At 39.1% G+C, this 17936-nt stretch overlaps 2 protein-coding genes across 4 annotated transcripts; both read right to left on the reverse strand.

The window, feature by feature from the left end:
- Positions 1-531: 531 nt before the first annotated feature.
- On the reverse strand, positions 532-17019 carry LOC138213823 (zinc finger protein 493-like). The gene is made up of 8 exons (XM_069175104.1): positions 16744-17019; positions 14386-14452; positions 12260-13452; positions 11374-11591; positions 5707-5843; positions 4520-4582; positions 2269-3516; positions 532-1126 (listed from the first exon to the last, which is right to left on the reverse strand). The coding sequence occupies exons 2-8, from the start codon at positions 14401-14403 to the stop codon at positions 875-877; spliced, it is 3129 nt and encodes a 1042-aa protein (XP_069031205.1). The 5' UTR covers positions 14404-14452; positions 16744-17019; the 3' UTR covers positions 532-874.
- On the reverse strand, positions 6815-8890 carry LOC138213815 (zinc finger protein 430-like). 3 transcript variants are annotated; one of them, XM_069175095.1, is made up of 3 exons: positions 8829-8890; positions 7981-8077; positions 6815-7747 (listed from the first exon to the last, which is right to left on the reverse strand). In XM_069175095.1, the coding sequence occupies exons 2-3, from the start codon at positions 7996-7998 to the stop codon at positions 6995-6997; spliced, it is 771 nt and encodes a 256-aa protein (XP_069031196.1). In that variant the 5' UTR covers positions 7999-8077; positions 8829-8890; the 3' UTR covers positions 6815-6994. The 3 variants fall into 3 exon arrangements, with proteins under 3 accessions (XP_069031196.1, XP_069031197.1, XP_069031195.1); XM_069175096.1 differs by lacking the exon at positions 8829-8890 and adding an exon at positions 8525-8821; XM_069175094.1 differs by lacking the exon at positions 8829-8890 and having other exon boundaries at positions 7981-8821.
- Positions 17020-17936: the final 917 nt, after the last annotated feature.

Below are 17936 nucleotides of genomic sequence, written 5' to 3' on the forward strand. Positions count from 1 at the left end.
ACTTTATTTGTAAAGCACCTTTTATACAGGAAATTCAGCTCAAAGGGCTTTACAGCAAGAAAATGACATGCAGTGTTTCACAATAAAAACAGATATAAAGCAGCATTTAAAAATACAGAAAAGAAATTAGATGCGTAAGAACAGATAAAAGGCATAAAATTAAACAAATAAAAGTCAACAAGAAAACATATTATAGAAAAAGAATCTTAGATTTTGATTGGTCAGATCACAGGACAGTTTTCCATTTCATCTTCACGTTATTGATCTGATGCCAATTAACCTAATTAGTTATGAGATGTTCCAACAGATGTTTTTTGTTTTTTTTGCGTTACACAACTGTTCCAGTCTTTTGTTGCCCCGTTCCAACTTTTTGAAAACGTGTTGCTGCCATCAAATACAAAATCAGCTGATATTGTTCATAAAACAATCAAATCGATCAGTTTCAACTTTTGATATGTTGTCTTTTGTTTATTTCCATTTATATATGGGTTTATGTGATTTGCAAATCATTGCATTCTGTTTTTATTTACATTTTACGCAGCGTCCCAACTTTTTGTTGGTAACAGGGTTGTCCATGCATCAAAACTACTTTTGGTTTTTGGATTAAAAAGATCGACTATCATACCCTCCATGTAATACTCCAATTTAACCGGGTTTCTCCACCCTTGCTTCAACAAACGAATCACCACATGAGCAGCATTAAAAAAAAAAATAAACTTACAATCTAATATCTCACAATATACTCCAAAAATTACAGTCATCTCACCAGACCTCAGAAACAGAAAGATTAATAAAGACAACACAAGTGTGACATTAGCTGAGACACTTCACAAGAGTTTAAGTCTGAACTCTGTGAAGCCTGATCTCAAGTTTTTTAAAGTGTGACTTCGACACCAGAAGAGGATCTTTGCTCTCTTTGGGCGACATTGTGCGTCTTCCTGCCATCTAAGGATGAGGAGGATTTCTCCTCTGCGTGATCTCGTAGGTCACAGGTGTCTGAATCCTCTCCGGTGTGAACACCTTCATGTCGTGTGTGATTACCAGAGGTCGAGAAGCTTTTCTCACAGTGTCGGCTCTTGAACAATTTCTTTCCCGTGTGGATTTGTGCACCTGCAATGCTCTGCTTCTAAACAAAAGAGATACACAAAATCAGTGGATGTCAGGGTTTCCTGCAACATTTAATAATGCCTTACATGAAATGAGGAGCAGCTGTCTCAATATCAGAGGACATTTTTACAGTTTGAATTAAAACATTCAGCTTATGAAGTAAAGCATCACTTGTGCAGCAAGAGCAATGCTGTCGGGGTTTAAACTGCATCTACGTGTTAAACTCACATGGTGTTTAAAAGAGTTCGTAGCTTCAGGTCTGTAAAATGGTTCTGATCCAGAAGTGTCTTCAGCTGCAATACCAGCGAGTGCCACTAGAGGTCGTCTCCAAAAAGCCTCCGGCTCCATAGACTCCCATTCAACTTCTCTCATCAAATCCAAAGTGAATAAAATGTGTCCATCAGTTATCTCGGTGTTGTTGGCTAAAGTCACTCCTTCTTATTAGTTTTCTGGAGGTCCATCTGAAAATAATCCGACGATACTACGTCCCGCCCACCGATAGCTGTAACCCGACCATCCTATCGGCACTGAACACTCAGCCAACCGCTGCTTTGGAATAACTTAAATGTGTGAAGCACCCCTGCTCTAACGCTCCAGCAATACTAGGGTTGCTTACTTTAAATATATACTGTTTGAATGTGCAACAGGAAAGTTTACTCACTCTATGGGAATTTGTTTTTGCACTTCAATATACTTCTGTTTTTAAAATATTTTCCTTATAAAGATGTGTATTTCCTTCATGCATTTATGACACGCCAAATTACACATTTAAAGCAACTGCAAAACTTTTCCCGAACAACAGAAAGCTAAATTGTCATGACTCCTCGTGAGTCAGCCAACAAGGGTGTTAAAAAAAATAGTCCTGAATTGGAACTGAAATTGAACCGAATTATTGACAGAAAAAGGAAGACATGTTTTAGATTCCTGAAACAGAGGTTTGGATCCGTCGCACTACCTTTACTTAAAAGTAGAGCTGATGACGCCCTCACATAATAACACTGATGGGAGTTGTTGTAAATAGTCTGGCTAAACTTAAAAGAAAATGTTTCAAAAGACCTCAGAACACCATTGAATATTCAAAACTGATCTGGTTAAAAAAAAAAAAAAAATCAAGATTCAAAATAATTTCAAAACTTTTAGAAAGACAATATTTTTACATACCTCACAGTGACTGCAGCTGAATGGTATCTCTCTGGTGTGGATCTTTTTGTGTCGATTAGGGGAACCTGAAGATGTAGAAGTCTTGTCACAGTGGTCACAGTGGTACGGTCTCTCTCCGGAGTGGGTGAGTTTGTGAGTTTTTAACTGATTCTGCAGAGTAAAACTCTTCTCACACTGATCACAGCTGTATGCTTTAGCTCCACTGTGGATGAGTTGATGCCTTTTTAAACGACTCATCAGACTAAAAGACTTCCCACACAGATCACAGGTGTGTGGTTTAACTTCACTGTGGATGAAAAGATGCCTTTTAAAGGTACCCGCGCGTTTAAAAGACTTCCCACACAGATCACAGGCGTATGGTTTAACTTCACTGTGGATGACATGATGCTTTGTCAGAGAAGACCTCTCAGAAAAACTCTTCCCACACTGATCACAGCTGTATGGTTTCACTCCACTATGGATGATTTGATGACATTTTAAGGTACTCATGTGATTAAAAGACTCTCCACACTGACCACAGCTGTATGGTTGAACTCCACTGTGGTTGAGTTGATGAATTTTAAAGGCACTCGCACGGTTATAAGACTTCCCACACAGATCACAGGTGTATCGTTTAACTTCACTGTGGATGAGATAATGTCTTCTAAAAGAAGACCTATCAGAAAAACTCTTCCCACACTGATCACAGGTGTGTGGTTTTTCTCCAGTGTGGATGAGCTGGTGATTTTTTAAATGACGCATCTGACTAAAACTCTTCCCACACTGATCACAGGTGTGTGGTTTTTCTCCACTGTGGATGAGCTGGTGAATTTTTAAATAACCCATATCACTAAAACTCTTCCCACACTGATCACAGGTGTATGGTTTAACTCCACTGTGGATGAGTTGATGACTTTTTAACTTAGCCAGCTGTGTAAAAGATTTCCCACACTGATCACAGCTGTATGCTTTAACTCCACTGTGGATGAGTTGATGACTTTTTAAATAGCTCATTCGATGAAAAGATTTCCCACACTGATCACAGCTGTGTGGTTTAACTCCACTGTGGATGAGTTGATGACTTTTTAAATGGCTCATTCGATTAAAAGATTTCCCACACTGATCACAGCTGTGTGGTTTATCTCCACTGTGGATGCGTTCATGAGATTGTAAATGACTCATTGGTTTATCTTGGTTTGCTGTTGTTGGGGGAGCTCCGTCATCCTCCTGAGGGAACTCATGTTTCACTCCGTTTTTTCTTTCATGTTCCTATGACAACAGACAAAGACACAAACAGGCAGTAAGTGAAATGCATTCGTGGAACAATCTTATCCTACAAGTCTCACAAGGATGTCTGGCAAGCCATTTGGTACAAGTTCCTCATTGGTAAGAACCACAGTTACCAACCAGGACTGATATTCATCCCCTTCTTCTTAAAAACTCTTTGATCTGTACGATTCATACGAAGAATGTTGTTGAAACTAAAAACTGCAATTGTCACTTAAAGGTGAAATGTCGGCCAGGAAGTTACACACACACACACACACACACACACACACACACACACACACTCTTTTGATAACTTCTAATCCCAAACATGTTAACTGCACAGAAAAAAATTCAAGTCGGTCCGACAAAATCCGTAGGAGTTCGTTAAAGTACAACACCTGCGAATCGCCCAAAATGGCAACTAAATTCAAAATGGCGGACTTCCTGTCGAGTTGATGTAATGGTGCAATGTAACTTTTTTGTGCATCTCGGTGTGACACAGGTGTCCACCTTTGGTACTCGGGCCCTAACGAGAAAAAATAGGAAATGGTTTCATCCTGAAAAAATATGAAATGGTTTCACCCCAATTAAAATATGAAACCAGTCTGTGATAATCCATCAAGAAATTACTAAAGATTTCATAAAAATTAGGTCTATTGACCATAAATAATAATAATAAAAAAAACTGCTAAGGTTTGACAAAGAAATGTTGATACATTTTCCATTATAGGACTACGCAGCTCTCGTATTGTGTCCACGAAGAAAACACAAAGGTTAAATATAATGATTAAACAGTGATTTTATAAACCAACCGCTAACATGTCCTCTACATCCATATAGTGATAACAGCCAAAAACAAAACACACATCAGACATAGCAGCATTTACATGTTGAGTTGGAGCTTCGTGACCTGAATGTATAACGGCATCTCATGTGCTGCACACACTTTTAATAATAAGCAGTCTTGTGCATCAGCTTGTACCATTTTAAGTTATTTTCTCACCTTTTTCGAGGAGTTCATTTTTCCTCGGTGGCGGTTGACTTTCCTTCCTCCTTCAGACGGGACCTGTAGCATCAAAAAATAACGTTGAAAAATAATAAATAAATAAAACTATTGCTTTTCCTAGAAACTTTTTACAAAAAGTTGTGGACAAAACACTTCATGAACACAACAATGAAATTAAAACATTTCAATCTCTAACTAGAATTAAAAAAAACTGCAGGTGTTATCATGTCAAATGATCTGAAAACAAGATAAAATCATGTTGTTGGGCTTTGACATGTTTAAATGAAGGCTTTTATGTTGTATTGATGTTCAACTACACTGCCAGAGCAACATTTCAGACGTTTCTTTTTTTCACTGTAGATTAACACACTTCAACATCTTTTCTTAAAGAATGTAAATAACAGAAGTCCTCAAATATGTTGCTTCTAAAAACCTGCTCAAGTCACCACCTCCGCCTCATTTTGAACCAGGAAAAACCTCTGATGTTGATGTGTAGTTAGAAGAATAATGATGTGTATTTTCTCTTTTCACATTTTTGCATGTATAAAATGAATAACTTTGGATTATGGTGTCTGTTACTGCCAGTAAAATGTAAGATGGTAGATTGCTGGACAACGCTGCTCTTTCAGGAAGAAGAAATCCTAAAACTGGTTCTGACGTCATGCAAGCGATGCACAAAATCACAACTGTTATTTATTCATTAGTCCACGTTGAAATTAGATTTAGTTGTATTACCATCTGTACACTGGTTCACTGCACTATGTGCTTTATCAATATATTGCTCCATTAAAGGTTACAAATCTCTTGCTATGTGTTAATATTCGGTGAGTACCTGATTAATCAAATGTATTCTGACCCACCACGCGGGACGTTAAGGCCTACTTCCGGTCCTTGTCTGTGGCCTGATGTAGCCTAGCCTGCTAACTTAGCTGCTTAGTTTACAGCTCACACACTTAATAATTCCCACCTGCAGAAAAAGATCCTTCTGTCGCAGCTTTCTGCGAACACGAGGAAAACCTTTAATGGAGATGTTGGTGTTCATAAACACGACGTAAACAACACGTTAGCTTCCGTTAGCTCGCTAGCGGTTAGCTCGGGGAGAGCAGCAGCAGCAGAGAACATCCGGGACATTAAGAGCCAAACAACACCAGTTGAACTGAGGCTAACGTTAGCTTCATATTTACCTTTCGGATCACCGAGGCCATAAAACCGACAGCAGCTCGGCCGAAACCGGGTGCTTCAACTTCCGTTAACTTCGTCCGGTGACCGCAGCGGAGGAGGAGGAGGAGGCAGGAGGAGAGAGGAGGAGGAGGAGGAGGCGCTGATTAAAAGCAGACGTCAGCCGAGAATTAAACTGAAAATTAAATTATTTGAGTTGTAAACAAATTTGCTCTTTACAGTTTTGTTAGTTTTGGTCAGAATGAAGAATTTTGCTTCTGAAACTCGACTTCTTGGCTGCAAATTAAAACCTTTGGTCACAAGTCATAAAACGTTGCTGAAGTCAATCCACCAATAGAAACTCCCGTCACAGCGCATGCCCCGCCCACTACGCCCAACTCAGCTGGAGGTTTTTGACTTGAGACAGAAGGTTTTCAATGTGCAATCTTTTCAATTAATAAACTTAAAACATTAATGAATAGTAAAATACAAAGGAAGAAAAAAAGTACAGGACAATTTTCAACTGCTGATAAAAACAGAAGACTGTCACATCTGTGCAGATGTTATTTAGAATTTTACCAGATGTTTTAATGTCGTTAAATACATTAATTTAACGAGAACACAACAGAATGAACTGCGATATATTGTGTGCAGTTTATTGATCATTAATCGCAACGTATTGATCCTCCCTGACAGATAAACATTTATTCTGTCTAACAGGCGAAACCTTCCAAATCAGACAAATACAACCTGAATCTGTCCTTTTTAACTCAAATAAAAAGCTTCTGTAAAAACGACATGTTGAACTCGACCGATCAGCTGTTTCCCATCACGAGCGTGAACGTTTGAAACATGGAATTCAAACATATATTCTGCTTATTGCATCATCAGTAGCAACACACCAACACTTTTGGGAAACTCCGTCTAGTTTACATCAATCAGTGAAAAACAAGATCTATATTCTTTTTAAAATCTATTTTAACGTTTAATGTTTTTTTTTTGTATAGAAAGTTGTATTTAAACCACTATGATCAAATCTGGACTTTTTTGTTTCTCAACTTACAATATTTTTGAATCCCTGCAATTTTACACAAAAAACTCACTTAAATCTCTGCAATCTGAGAAAATCCGCCACAAAATCAAAATATTTATTAACACAACAATCACCGAAAAACTGCAAAAAAAATTGCTAAAACACGTAGAACCACTTCCATATTTTTATTCAGACGTACCTCATAGTGAGTGAGATCTCCGGTGTGGATCCCTCGGTGTTATTTAAGGCAGAATAAAAATATAAAAGTCTTATCGCAGCGGTCACACTTTTACAGTCTCTCCAATGTGGCTATCTTTGTGATTTTTGAAAGCCGAGTACACTGTAAAAAATCTGCCACACTCTTCACAACAGTACACGTCCTCTCCGGTGTGCTTGCGTCGGTGCGTCTTAAGGGACCCTTGTTGGCTGAAAGTTTTTCCACAGAGGTCACAGCGGTGCGGTTTCTGTCCTGAGTGGGTGAGTTGATGACTCAATAAATTTCTTTTATATGTAAAAGTTTTGCCGCACTGCTCGCAGCCATGCGGTTTAACTCCGCTGTGGATCTGCCGATGCGCTTTTAAGGTTTCCAGCCGGTTAAACGACTTCCCACAATCTTCACATCGGTGGGATTTAACTCCGCTGTGAATGAGCTGATGTGTTTTTAAGTAGCTCATCACGGTAAAAGACTTCCCACACAGCTCACACTTGTGCGGTTTAGCTCCACTGTGGATGAGTTGATGTGTTTTTAAGTTACACACCTTGGTAAACGTCTTCCCGCACTGCTCGCAGCCGTACGGTTTAATGTCACTGTGGATGAGTCGATGGGATATTAAGGTATGCTTCCGTGTAAAAACTTTCCCACACTGTTCACAGCTGTACGGTTTCTCTCCGGTGTGGGTGCGCTTGTGAACATTTAGAATCGGCGAGGAACAAAAAGTTTTCCCACACTGATCACAACTATGTCCTTCATCTGTGTTTGCTGCTGTTGGCGGAGCTTCGTCCTCCGGGCACTCTCTGTTTTTGCTTTTACGTTTCTTTGGCGACAAACAAAGACAAATACAGATGCGAGTGAGTCGGCGCGATCGTGCAAACAAGCTTAACCTACAAATCTTTCACACAAGGATGGATATAATATCACAGCCAAACAAAACAACCAGTCAGTCGGAGCTATAACTGCAGTTTAACATCATGTCATGTACAGCACACACTTTAAATAACAAGCAGCCCTGTGATGCAGATCTTATTACATATAATTATATTTTCTCACCGTCTTGGAAGAGTCCATTTTTCCTCTGCAGCGGCTGAGCCGAGACACAATGAGGACTTTCCTCCTTCCCTCCGACACCTTTAATCCCACCAGTCACCTGGAACATCACATCTTTATTAGTCTGCAGCTGTTTTATGTTCAGGAGCCACAGAACAGTTCAAATTTAAACTGTTTGATCTATTTGGGCTTCAATCCTAAACACAATATGATGTTACCCCTTTAAATTCATATGAAAATATTTCCTTACATTAAGTCTTAATTACCAAAACATACAGTATGTGTGTGTAGCAAGGCTTCCCTGAATAGTCAATAAATACTGTAGACAAAAACTAAGATGCACACTCATGGCCAATGGCCCACTGGATATACTATACACAAATCACATCTGTATGTAATTAATTCATTCCTCCTGGTGGAAAATAAAACTCTCACGTTGGTTCTATCGGTGTATTAGTTGGCGATGGTTCTCAGCATTATGTGCTAATATAATGAGAATTGCTAATTTAGCTGCTCAGCTTCCAGCTCACACACTTAATAACCCCACCTGCAGGAACAGACCCTTCTGTTGTAGCTTTCTACGAGCAGGTTGAAAACATTTTAGTGACGATTTTTGTCGTCAGAAATACGACGGAAACAACACGTTAACGTCCATTAGCATGCTAAGTTAGCTGCTAGCGCTTAGCCCGCGGCTAAAGACTTCCTGCTTCTCTGAACTTGTTTTCTGTCACAATATAAACCAGCTGTATCCGAACAGAACTCAGGCAGAGCAGCAGAAGAAGACAACATCCGGGAGACAACGAGGCCAACGTTAACTTGACGGTTAGCTTTGGACAGCTAAGGCTACAAACCGTCGGCGGAGTTCAGGATGACCCCACCTCCTCCTCCCCCGTCGGACACGTTCTACTTCCGGTATCATGACTTCGCTCACAATAACGGCTGATCTCGCGACGTTTGTCATTCACGTCTTCTTCTTGGCATACCGCCACCTACCGTACCGGAGTGCGTAGTTTCAGGGTGATAGTTTCATAACTGGTTTAAATGACGATAATAGTAATGATTAAAACTGAAAGCAGTGGTATGCGGCCCTCGCACGCTGCACGTCGGGGCTGCAGCGGGTCGGGGCAGCACGCGAGGGTCCACATATTCCCCCTTGCAGTTATAATTTTTTTCTCAATCTCGTTCCTTATTCTTCTTTAAAAAAAATTGCTATTTTTGGCGGCTTTAACATCTTCAGAAACTCATGACATTTGGTGCCTGACGCATGTGCAAAGTGATATAGATATTTAATATCACTGCAGACCCCCTTTGAAAACACGTACATCTACTATCCAAAGAATGTCTGCGACAATTTTGGTCGCATTTGAATGAATATTTGTGTCCGATGAAGAGATAGGTTGCAGTAAGCCGAAGGTTTGTTATAATGCTATTTAACTGTGAGGAAGACAGATGGTACAGTGGTTAGAACTGCTGCCTCTTAACTGGAAGGTTTGGGTTTGATCCCCCTTATTCATGACTTTAAAAACAATTTGAAGTCTTTTTTTGAACCGCCACGCCACGGGCACACCGCGACGGAAACACATTATTCTGATAACTTTTAATTCCAAACATGTTCAGAGTGCACAAACTCAATGTGACTTTTCTTTGAATAATTTGGATGACTTTTTTCTCACTTTTTGGAGTATGAACTTTTTATGAACTGACATGCATGCCTCAGGTTACTTCTCACTGTGAGGCAACTGCTCTAACCAGTGGACCACTGCCATGCGTCACTGCATGTTGTCTGAAATATAAAAAATAAAAAAATAAGTCTCTTTTGGGGGATTTTTATTTTTATTTGAGTTCTGTTTAGAGTACACAGACTCAATTTCAAGTTGGTCCAACAAAATCCCGAGGAGGGGTTCGTTAAAGTACAACATGTGAATCACCAAAAATGGTGAATAAATTAAAAATGGCGGACTTCCTATTGAGTTGCATGGTGCAATGTAACTTTTTTGTACATCTCGGTGTGATACACATTTGGCCACGCCCACTCACGACTCCACTAGAATAGGGCATTTTTCACCGGCAGAGATGTGTGTACCAACTTTCATGAGTTTTTGAACATTTATTTTATGTTTATTTATTTTATATGTACTCTATTAATCCCCGAGGGGAAATTTTTTCGCTACAGCAGCATCTCGGGGGGGAGCTGCTGCGGCAGGCTGCCACTAGCGCGGCGCCATCTAACCTGAGGTGCATGTTTTTGGGTGTTGGGAGGAAGCCGGAGAACCCGGAGAGAACCCACGCAAGCACAGGGAGAACATGCAAACTCCGCACAGAAATGCCCAGGACTGGATTCGAACCCTGAACCTTTTTTGCTGTGAGGCGACAATGCTAACTACTGTGCCGCCCCAATATGATAAAGCCTCCAAAAATGCAGTTCTTTGCAGAGAAAAATAAGGACAACATTAGGGCTTTTGCACCTTTGGTGCTCGGCCCTTTATAATGCACTTATCTGAGGCCATTTTTTCCATTAAATATTTGTCGCTCTTGTTTTTAGCTTGAATGCATCAGTTTTATGAATCTGAAACTAAATATACAACCCTGTTGTTGGGACGCTGTGTAAAATGAAATAAAAACCGAATGTGATGATTTGCAAATCATGTAAATTCCTATTTAATTGAAAATCGAACAAAGACAATAATATCAGATGTTTTAACAGAAATTTCATTGTTTTATGAAAAAACAATCCTGGAGAGGCAGAGTCTCAGCAGGGAAGATGGTGAGAGGTTCATCACTGTGAAAGACTGTGTGGGCAAATAGTGCAACAATCTAAGAATAATGTTCCTCAAGTAAAATTAAATAGAATTCGGTGGTTTCATCATCTACGGTTCATAATCAGACATCTGAAAATCCCCAAAAATCGAAAGGGACAAAACCGAAAACCAATATTGTACATCCGTGATCTTCAGGGCCTTCAGGAGGCAATAAAACAATCTGAAATCTGTGGTGGAAATCACTGCCAGGGCTCAGGAGCACTCCTGAAAACCATCGTTTATTAACAGGTAGTCGACGCTTCCACTAATGCAGGTTAAAAAGTTTACACACGCAAAGAAGAAAACATTTATAAACATGATCTAGAAATGTTTCCGCCTTCTCTGGACGCCGAGGCTCATTTCAAGATGGACTGAGGTGAAGTGGAAAACTGTCCTAAGTTTTGGAAATTCTTTTTGGAAATCTTGGGATGCCGCATCGTCCGGATGATAGAGGAGAGGGACCAGCCAGCTTGTTATCAGTGCACAGCTCAAAAGCCGGCATCTAAAACTGCTGTGTAGTATTTTGGCATCTGGTAGCTGACTGTACTTCCTGTATTGTAACAAAAACAAAAGGTTGGATGGGAATGTTTTCTCCTCTAAATGATCACATAGGTCACGGGTGCCTGAATCCTGCTCAGCGGGATCACATTTATAACGTGAGTGACGACCAGAGGACGGGCAGTTTCTCTCATGGCGTCGGCACTGAAATGGTTCCTCTCCCGTGTCGTCATGGCAACATGCAGTGGTGACTGACGACTTTCGTCTGGCCCGGCGACGACAGGGGTGAGAATCGGCTCCTCCTTCACCGTTGCACATCTAAAACAAAAGATACAAAATGACAGTGGAAGCCATAATTTACATGATGTAACTTCATGATTATCAAGCTGTATCTCTTTTGTCCGGTGTTGCACTTGTCTCACGGCCGGCGGTGCCCAGAGACCCGCGTTATCTTTAAACTCCGAGAAAAATAAGGATACGGCGATATCTTTTTTTCATCAGATATCTTAATTACAACCAGACTGAGCTAGCTGAGCTCTCTGTTGCTAGGTGGTTGCTAAGGGTTGGACTACTTTGAGGAGTAGTAAACATTGCGTACGTTACATAAGAGTCTACTGACGCGACTGATTGTTTTTCAGTTCTTAGTAATACCCCCATGTGTTGCCATGGAAATGGTGACCAAACTAACACAGTATTTCATTGAGTCTGTAACTTGTTGTATAATTGCAACATTACACTGCAAGGAAACTGCAAAACCTGTTAGCAAACAACAACCAGCCAAATAAAATGGTATTTCAAAACAGGTAAAATATTGAATCTGAAATTGTCCAGAAAATCCAGGTTTGGATCACTGGAGCCGATAACAAATACAGAGTTGTTCTTAATTGTTGGGTTAAACCTACAAAAACATTCCAATAAATTTCACAGTACAGATAAACATTCAAACTTACTTTCCACACTTTTACGGACATGACGCTGTTTCCTACCTCACAGTGACTTCACTTGCGTGGTCTCCCTCCGGCGGCGATCTTTTGTCTTGTTTGAGGGGAAATTTAAACCTCTTATCGCTTTCGACCCACTGGAGCGGCGTCTCGCCAACGTGGGTAACTTTATGGGCTTTTAAAGCCGAGTACTTCGCGAACAATTGGCCACAGATATCGCAGCGGCACGTGTCGTGTCCGGTGTGCTTGCGTAGGTGTCTGTTAAAGGAACCTCGTTGGGTGAAGGTTTTCCCGCAAAGCTCACAGGAGTGCGGTTTGCTTCCGGCGTGGGTGCGTTCGTGTTTCTGTAAGCTTCCTTTGATGGTAAAAGACTTCCCGCACTGCGCACAGCTGTGCGGTTTAACGCCGGTGTGGAGGAGTTGATGTCTTTTGAGGACACTCGTCCGAGCGAAACTCTTCCCGCACTGCTCACAGCTGAATGCCTTCACCCCGCTGTGGATGAGCTGGTGCTTCCTCACGTTGTCCAGCGAAGTAAAAGACTTCCCGCACTCACCACAGCTGTACGGTTTCACTCCGCTGTGGAAGCGTTGATGTTTTTGAAGAGCGCTCATCGTCGTCATGGACTTCCCACACCCACCACAGCTGTACGGTTTCACTCCCCGGTGGATGAGACGATGTGTTTTCAAGCTACCCAACTGAGTAAAAGTCTTCCCGCACTGCTCGCACTTGTGCGGTTTGACGCCGCTGTGGACGAGTTGATGGGATTTTAAATGTTTAACGACAGCGAAACTCTTCCCGCACTGCTGACACTTATGCGGTTTCACGCCGCTGTGGACGAGATGATGTTTTTTAACGTATTCCTTCAAAGTAAAACTCTTCCCGCACAGCTCACAGCTGAAGGGTTTGACTCCGCTGTGGATGAGATGATGCTTTTTTAAATCACGCTTATGGGCGAAACTCCTCCCGCACAGTTCACAGCCGTGTGGTTTCACTCCACTGTGGATGATTTGATGAGATTTTAAGTGACACATCTGAGTAAAAGCCTTCCCGCACTGTTCACAGCTGTACGGTTTCTCTCCGGTGTGGGTGCGCTTGTGAACGTTCAGAATTGACGTAGAGTGAAAAGTTTTCCCACACTGATCACAACTATGTCCTTTCTCTGTGTTTGCTGCTGTTGGCAGCGCTTCATCCTCGTCCTTAAAGTGCTGAGGTGTCACTCCGGTTTTGGTTTTGCATTTCTATGGCGACAGACAAAGACAAAAACAGATGCAGATGTAAAATTAGATTAGATTTAGACTTTATTAGTCGTCACAGCAGCATAGAAAAACAAAAAGGTGCACACAATAATTATTATTTTAGAAAAAATTAAGAGCAATGAATAACTACACACACACAGACTATATACACCAAAACAAATTAAATTAAATTAAATAAATAATTGAACTATAAATATTTCACACAAAGATGAGTGGCAAGGACCAGTCTTCAGTTGGTACAAGTTGCTCGTAGGGATGTGGGCATGAATTTCAAATAGTCGATTGAATCTCCAAAATCAATTAATATACGTGACTATCGTTCTTGGTTGTAATGCGTCATTGCCGTCAGAAGGTGGCGGTAATGTGCCTAAAAGCTGCCTGCCAAGTCTTCATTAAATAACAGGCAGAAAAAGATCACTCTGCTTTCAGGGGGTCCAGAGCGTTGCAGGTAAAACTACGGTATGAATGTGGGGAAAACATGCAAAGACGACTTCAGCCGTCAGAAAGTTGCACGTGAACTCCTTCAAAAATAAATAAAGAGTAGAGTTTGCACGTTTCTGCTGTTTGCAACGTGGTGGCACACAGTTTTATGTGCAAAGCTCCGCAGTCTGGTAGCAACGCTGTTCCTTCTGTTTATGTTGTTTAATGGCGGCCGGCAGAACATTTTTAGGTGCAAAAACGTGGGATATTTTTGGAAGACTATTTGAATATTCAAAATAATGCCCAGAGCCTTAGTTTGTGGTGGTGCACCAAGCTGTTGTCCATCAGCACCATTAGCCTTAAAATCTACATGACTTTCTGCAATCTGTAACTCACACTATACTCCCCACGGCAGTATAACAGCAGCTGCACACAGTTTAACTAATAAGCAGTCCTATTTACAAGATAACATTATATATAATAATATTTTCTCACCTTTTTCAAAGAGTCCATTTTTCCTCTGTGGTGGCAAAGTGACGGCTTTCCTCCTTTCTTCTGTCACCTGTAAAGAAAAAGTACTGATTTTAACTTTTATCTGATGTATTTAGGATTCAGTCCTGAACACAAAATATAATATAATTAAATTCATATTAAAAAGGTTCCTTTACATTTAGTGTTAATCACTGTAGTTGGGCTGTTTAAGTTTTACAATAAATAAATAAATAAAGTGTCCAGATGAGACAAATGTTTCAGTCGGATAGTTTGGACAGTTTTGAAAAAAGAAGATATATATCCTTTTGTTGGCTTTGAAATATCTAAATGAATGCAAAAGGCTTTAATGTTATATTCATGTTAAGGTACACCTGTTAACTGTAAATAAGGAGCTTAGATAGATTAGATAGATTAGATAGATTAGATAGATAGATAGATAGATAGATAGATAGATACTTTATTAATCCCCAAGGGGGAATTGTTTTCGCTACAGCAGCATTATAGATACAGGAAAGAAATAAAACAGTAAAAAAAATATTAAATATAAAAATGTACAGTATGTACAATAAAATAAAATAGAATAATTAAATTAAATTAAAACTAACTAAACAATAGTGCAAATTTGTTTTTTTATATATATATATATATATATATATATATTTAAACAAACAATAAAAACAGACAACGGTGTTATTGTTGTGTGATGGATTTTGGATTTGGATTTATATTTGATTTTAAACAACTTTGCTGTTTGTTAACTGTGTAAATCATCACACTTACTTTTATTTTGTATGTAGTGTTTTATATATATATATATATTTTTGTAGACGTGCACTTGATCAAAAACGATTGGCGTCGTATTATTAATAAAGAGGTTTTTTTGCATTTTTAAGATGAAATACAATGATTAAGTTAAATTATTGCATTATTATAATACAACTTGATAATTATCAATTAAAAGTCATAATTCTAAAACGGTGCATTCAAACTGGTGATTCTGGAAAAACCTTCAAAGTTTGTTGAACTACAAAGTATTTTCCAAACATGTTGTAGCTTCCTACGAACAGGAATAATTCACAGGAATAATTCATGGGAATAATTCACAGGAATAATTCATAGGAATAATTCACAGGAATAATTCACAGGAATAATTCACAGGAATAATTCATGGGAATAATTCACAGGAATAATTCATAGGAATAATTCACAGGAATAATTCACAGGAATAATTCACAGGAATAATTCACGGGAATAATTCACAGGAATAATTCATAGGAATAATTCACAGGAATAATTCACGGGAATAATTCATGGGAATAATTCACGGGAATAATTCATAGGAATAATTCACGGGAATAATTCACAGGAATAATTCACGGGAATAATTCATAAATAATTCACAGGAATAATTCACGGGAATAATTCATAGGAATAATTCACGGGAATAATTCACAGGAATAATTCACGGGAATAATTCATAAATAATTCACAGGAATAATTCACAGGAATAATTCATAGGAATAATTCACAGGAATAATTCACAGGAATAATTCACGGGAATAATTCACAGGAATAATTCACGGGAATAATTCATAAATAATTCACAGGAATAATTCACGGGAATAATTCACAGGAATAATTCACGGGAATAATTCACAGGAATAATTCATAGGAATAATTCACGGGAATAATTCACAGGAATAATTCACGGGAATAATTCACAGGAATAATTCACAGGAATAATTCACGGGAATAATTCACAGGAATAATTCACGGGAATAATTCACAGGAATAATTCATAGGAATAATTCATGGGAATAATTCATGGGAATAATTCACGGGAATAATTCACGGGAATAATTCACAGGAATAATTCACGGGAATAATTCACAGGAATAATTCATAGGAATAATTCATGGGAATAATTCACAGGAATAATTCATAAATAATTCACGGGAATAATTCACAGGAATAATTCACGGGAATAATTCACAGGAATAATTCACGGGAATAATTCACAGGAATAATTCACGGGAATAATTCATAGGAATAATTCATAGGAATAATTCATGGGAATAATTCATGGGAATAATTCACGGGAATAATTCACAGGAATAATTCATGGGAATAATTCATGGGAATAATTCATGGGAATAATTCATGGGAATAATTCACGGGAATAATTCACAGGAATAATTGTAACTTCATGAACAACGACGTAAACGAGACGTCAACTCCTGCTAGCATGCTAAGGTAGCGTGCTGGCAATTAGCCCCGCGGCTAAAAGACCGTTTTCTTCTCTTTAACTTATTATCCATCACAATAAAAATAAAAACAACTGTGGCTCCGAACATAACTCACGGAGAGCAGCAGAAGCAAACATCAGGGAGATAACGAGCTAAATAAAACGTAAAGATGAATCGAGCAGAAGCTAACGTTAGCTCGGAGGTTAGCATCAGATTAGCCGAAGCAGCAGCTCCGTTTCGCCTCCACGTGCTTCAGCCTCGTCCAACGAGCTTGTCGGCGGACAATAAAATATCGGTGACGACAGAAAGAAAGTTCAGAAAAAACGGTCTTCTGAGTTTAATGGAAAGAAGGACCGTCGTGACGTCGGACGCATTTTACTTCCGATCGCGTGACCGCGTTCACAGCAACGGCTGATCTCGCGACTTTTGCCATTCCCTTTTTTTTTTTTGTTTTTTTTTTGTTTTTTTTTGTTTTTTTTTCCAGTTTATTGGTCCGGTACGGGCTCGCGCCATGTTCCGCTCCGGAATGTGCTCATTAAAACCTTTTAATGTAACTTCCGACATTAATTCACCGTAATATTCCCTCTTCACCGCTCAGAGCTCATAACAGAACATACAACTATATCAATCATTCATTTTGCCGATCACGTGACAGTTGGTGTGTTGTCATGACACTAGAAACAAGGACTACGTCAGCCTTTCAAAATAAGAGCTTTAGAATGCTGTTTAATTCATGTTCATTCAACACAATAACAATTAATCAGTCCCTCCAGGATTTTTTTGCGTTTTTGTGATTGTTGCAATCGAAGATGTAATTTTTGGAGTTTTAAGTGAGTTTTTTGCAAGTTGAGAAAGAAAAATGTGTTGTTGTTTTTTAAATCACTACCTGATAAAGGAATAAATATGTAATGATTTGAACTCCCATGATGCACTGGGAGACCGTTTTTCTGATGTTAAACAGTCCCTGCAGGATTTTGTTGAGTGTTTTATTGTGTTTCTTACGATAAAAAAATGAAATAATTTTGCAGTGGATTTTTCTAAAAAGATGTCGATGTAATCTTTGACGTTTTAAGCGAGTTTTTTTTTGCCTAAAATTGCAGGAATTATAAATAATTGCAAGTTCAAAAAGAAAAACTTTTTTTTTTAAAGCACTGCATGATAAAGGAATAAATCTGTAATCACTTCCTGTGATGATAATTGTGCTGCACATCACAGAAATATTTTAGTTCTCATCTTTTTTATTTATTTATTGAATGTAAGAACCATGGAGATAAAAGTTACCAAAAAAAAAAGTCTGTGACTGTAATA

Source organism: Embiotoca jacksoni, unplaced genomic scaffold (genome assembly GCF_022577435.1).
Source record: "Embiotoca jacksoni isolate LCO1_2020_lvr unplaced genomic scaffold, fEmbJac1.0.p SCAF_64, whole genome shotgun sequence".
Lineage (NCBI taxonomy): Eukaryota > Metazoa > Chordata > Actinopteri > Embiotocidae > Embiotoca > Embiotoca jacksoni.

Excerpts from the sequence above, each read along its gene's own strand:
- LOC138213823 (XM_069175104.1), bottom strand. Across the intron at positions 5,844-11,373 it reads CGTGACCTATGTGATCATTT|CGCCTCCTCCTCCTCCTCCT; the intron begins AGAGGAGAAAAC and ends GCTTTTAATCAG. Across the intron at positions 4,583-5,706 it reads TGGCCTCGGTGATCCGAAAG|GTCCCGTCTGAAGGAGGAAG; the intron begins GTAAATATGAAG and ends TTGATGCTACAG.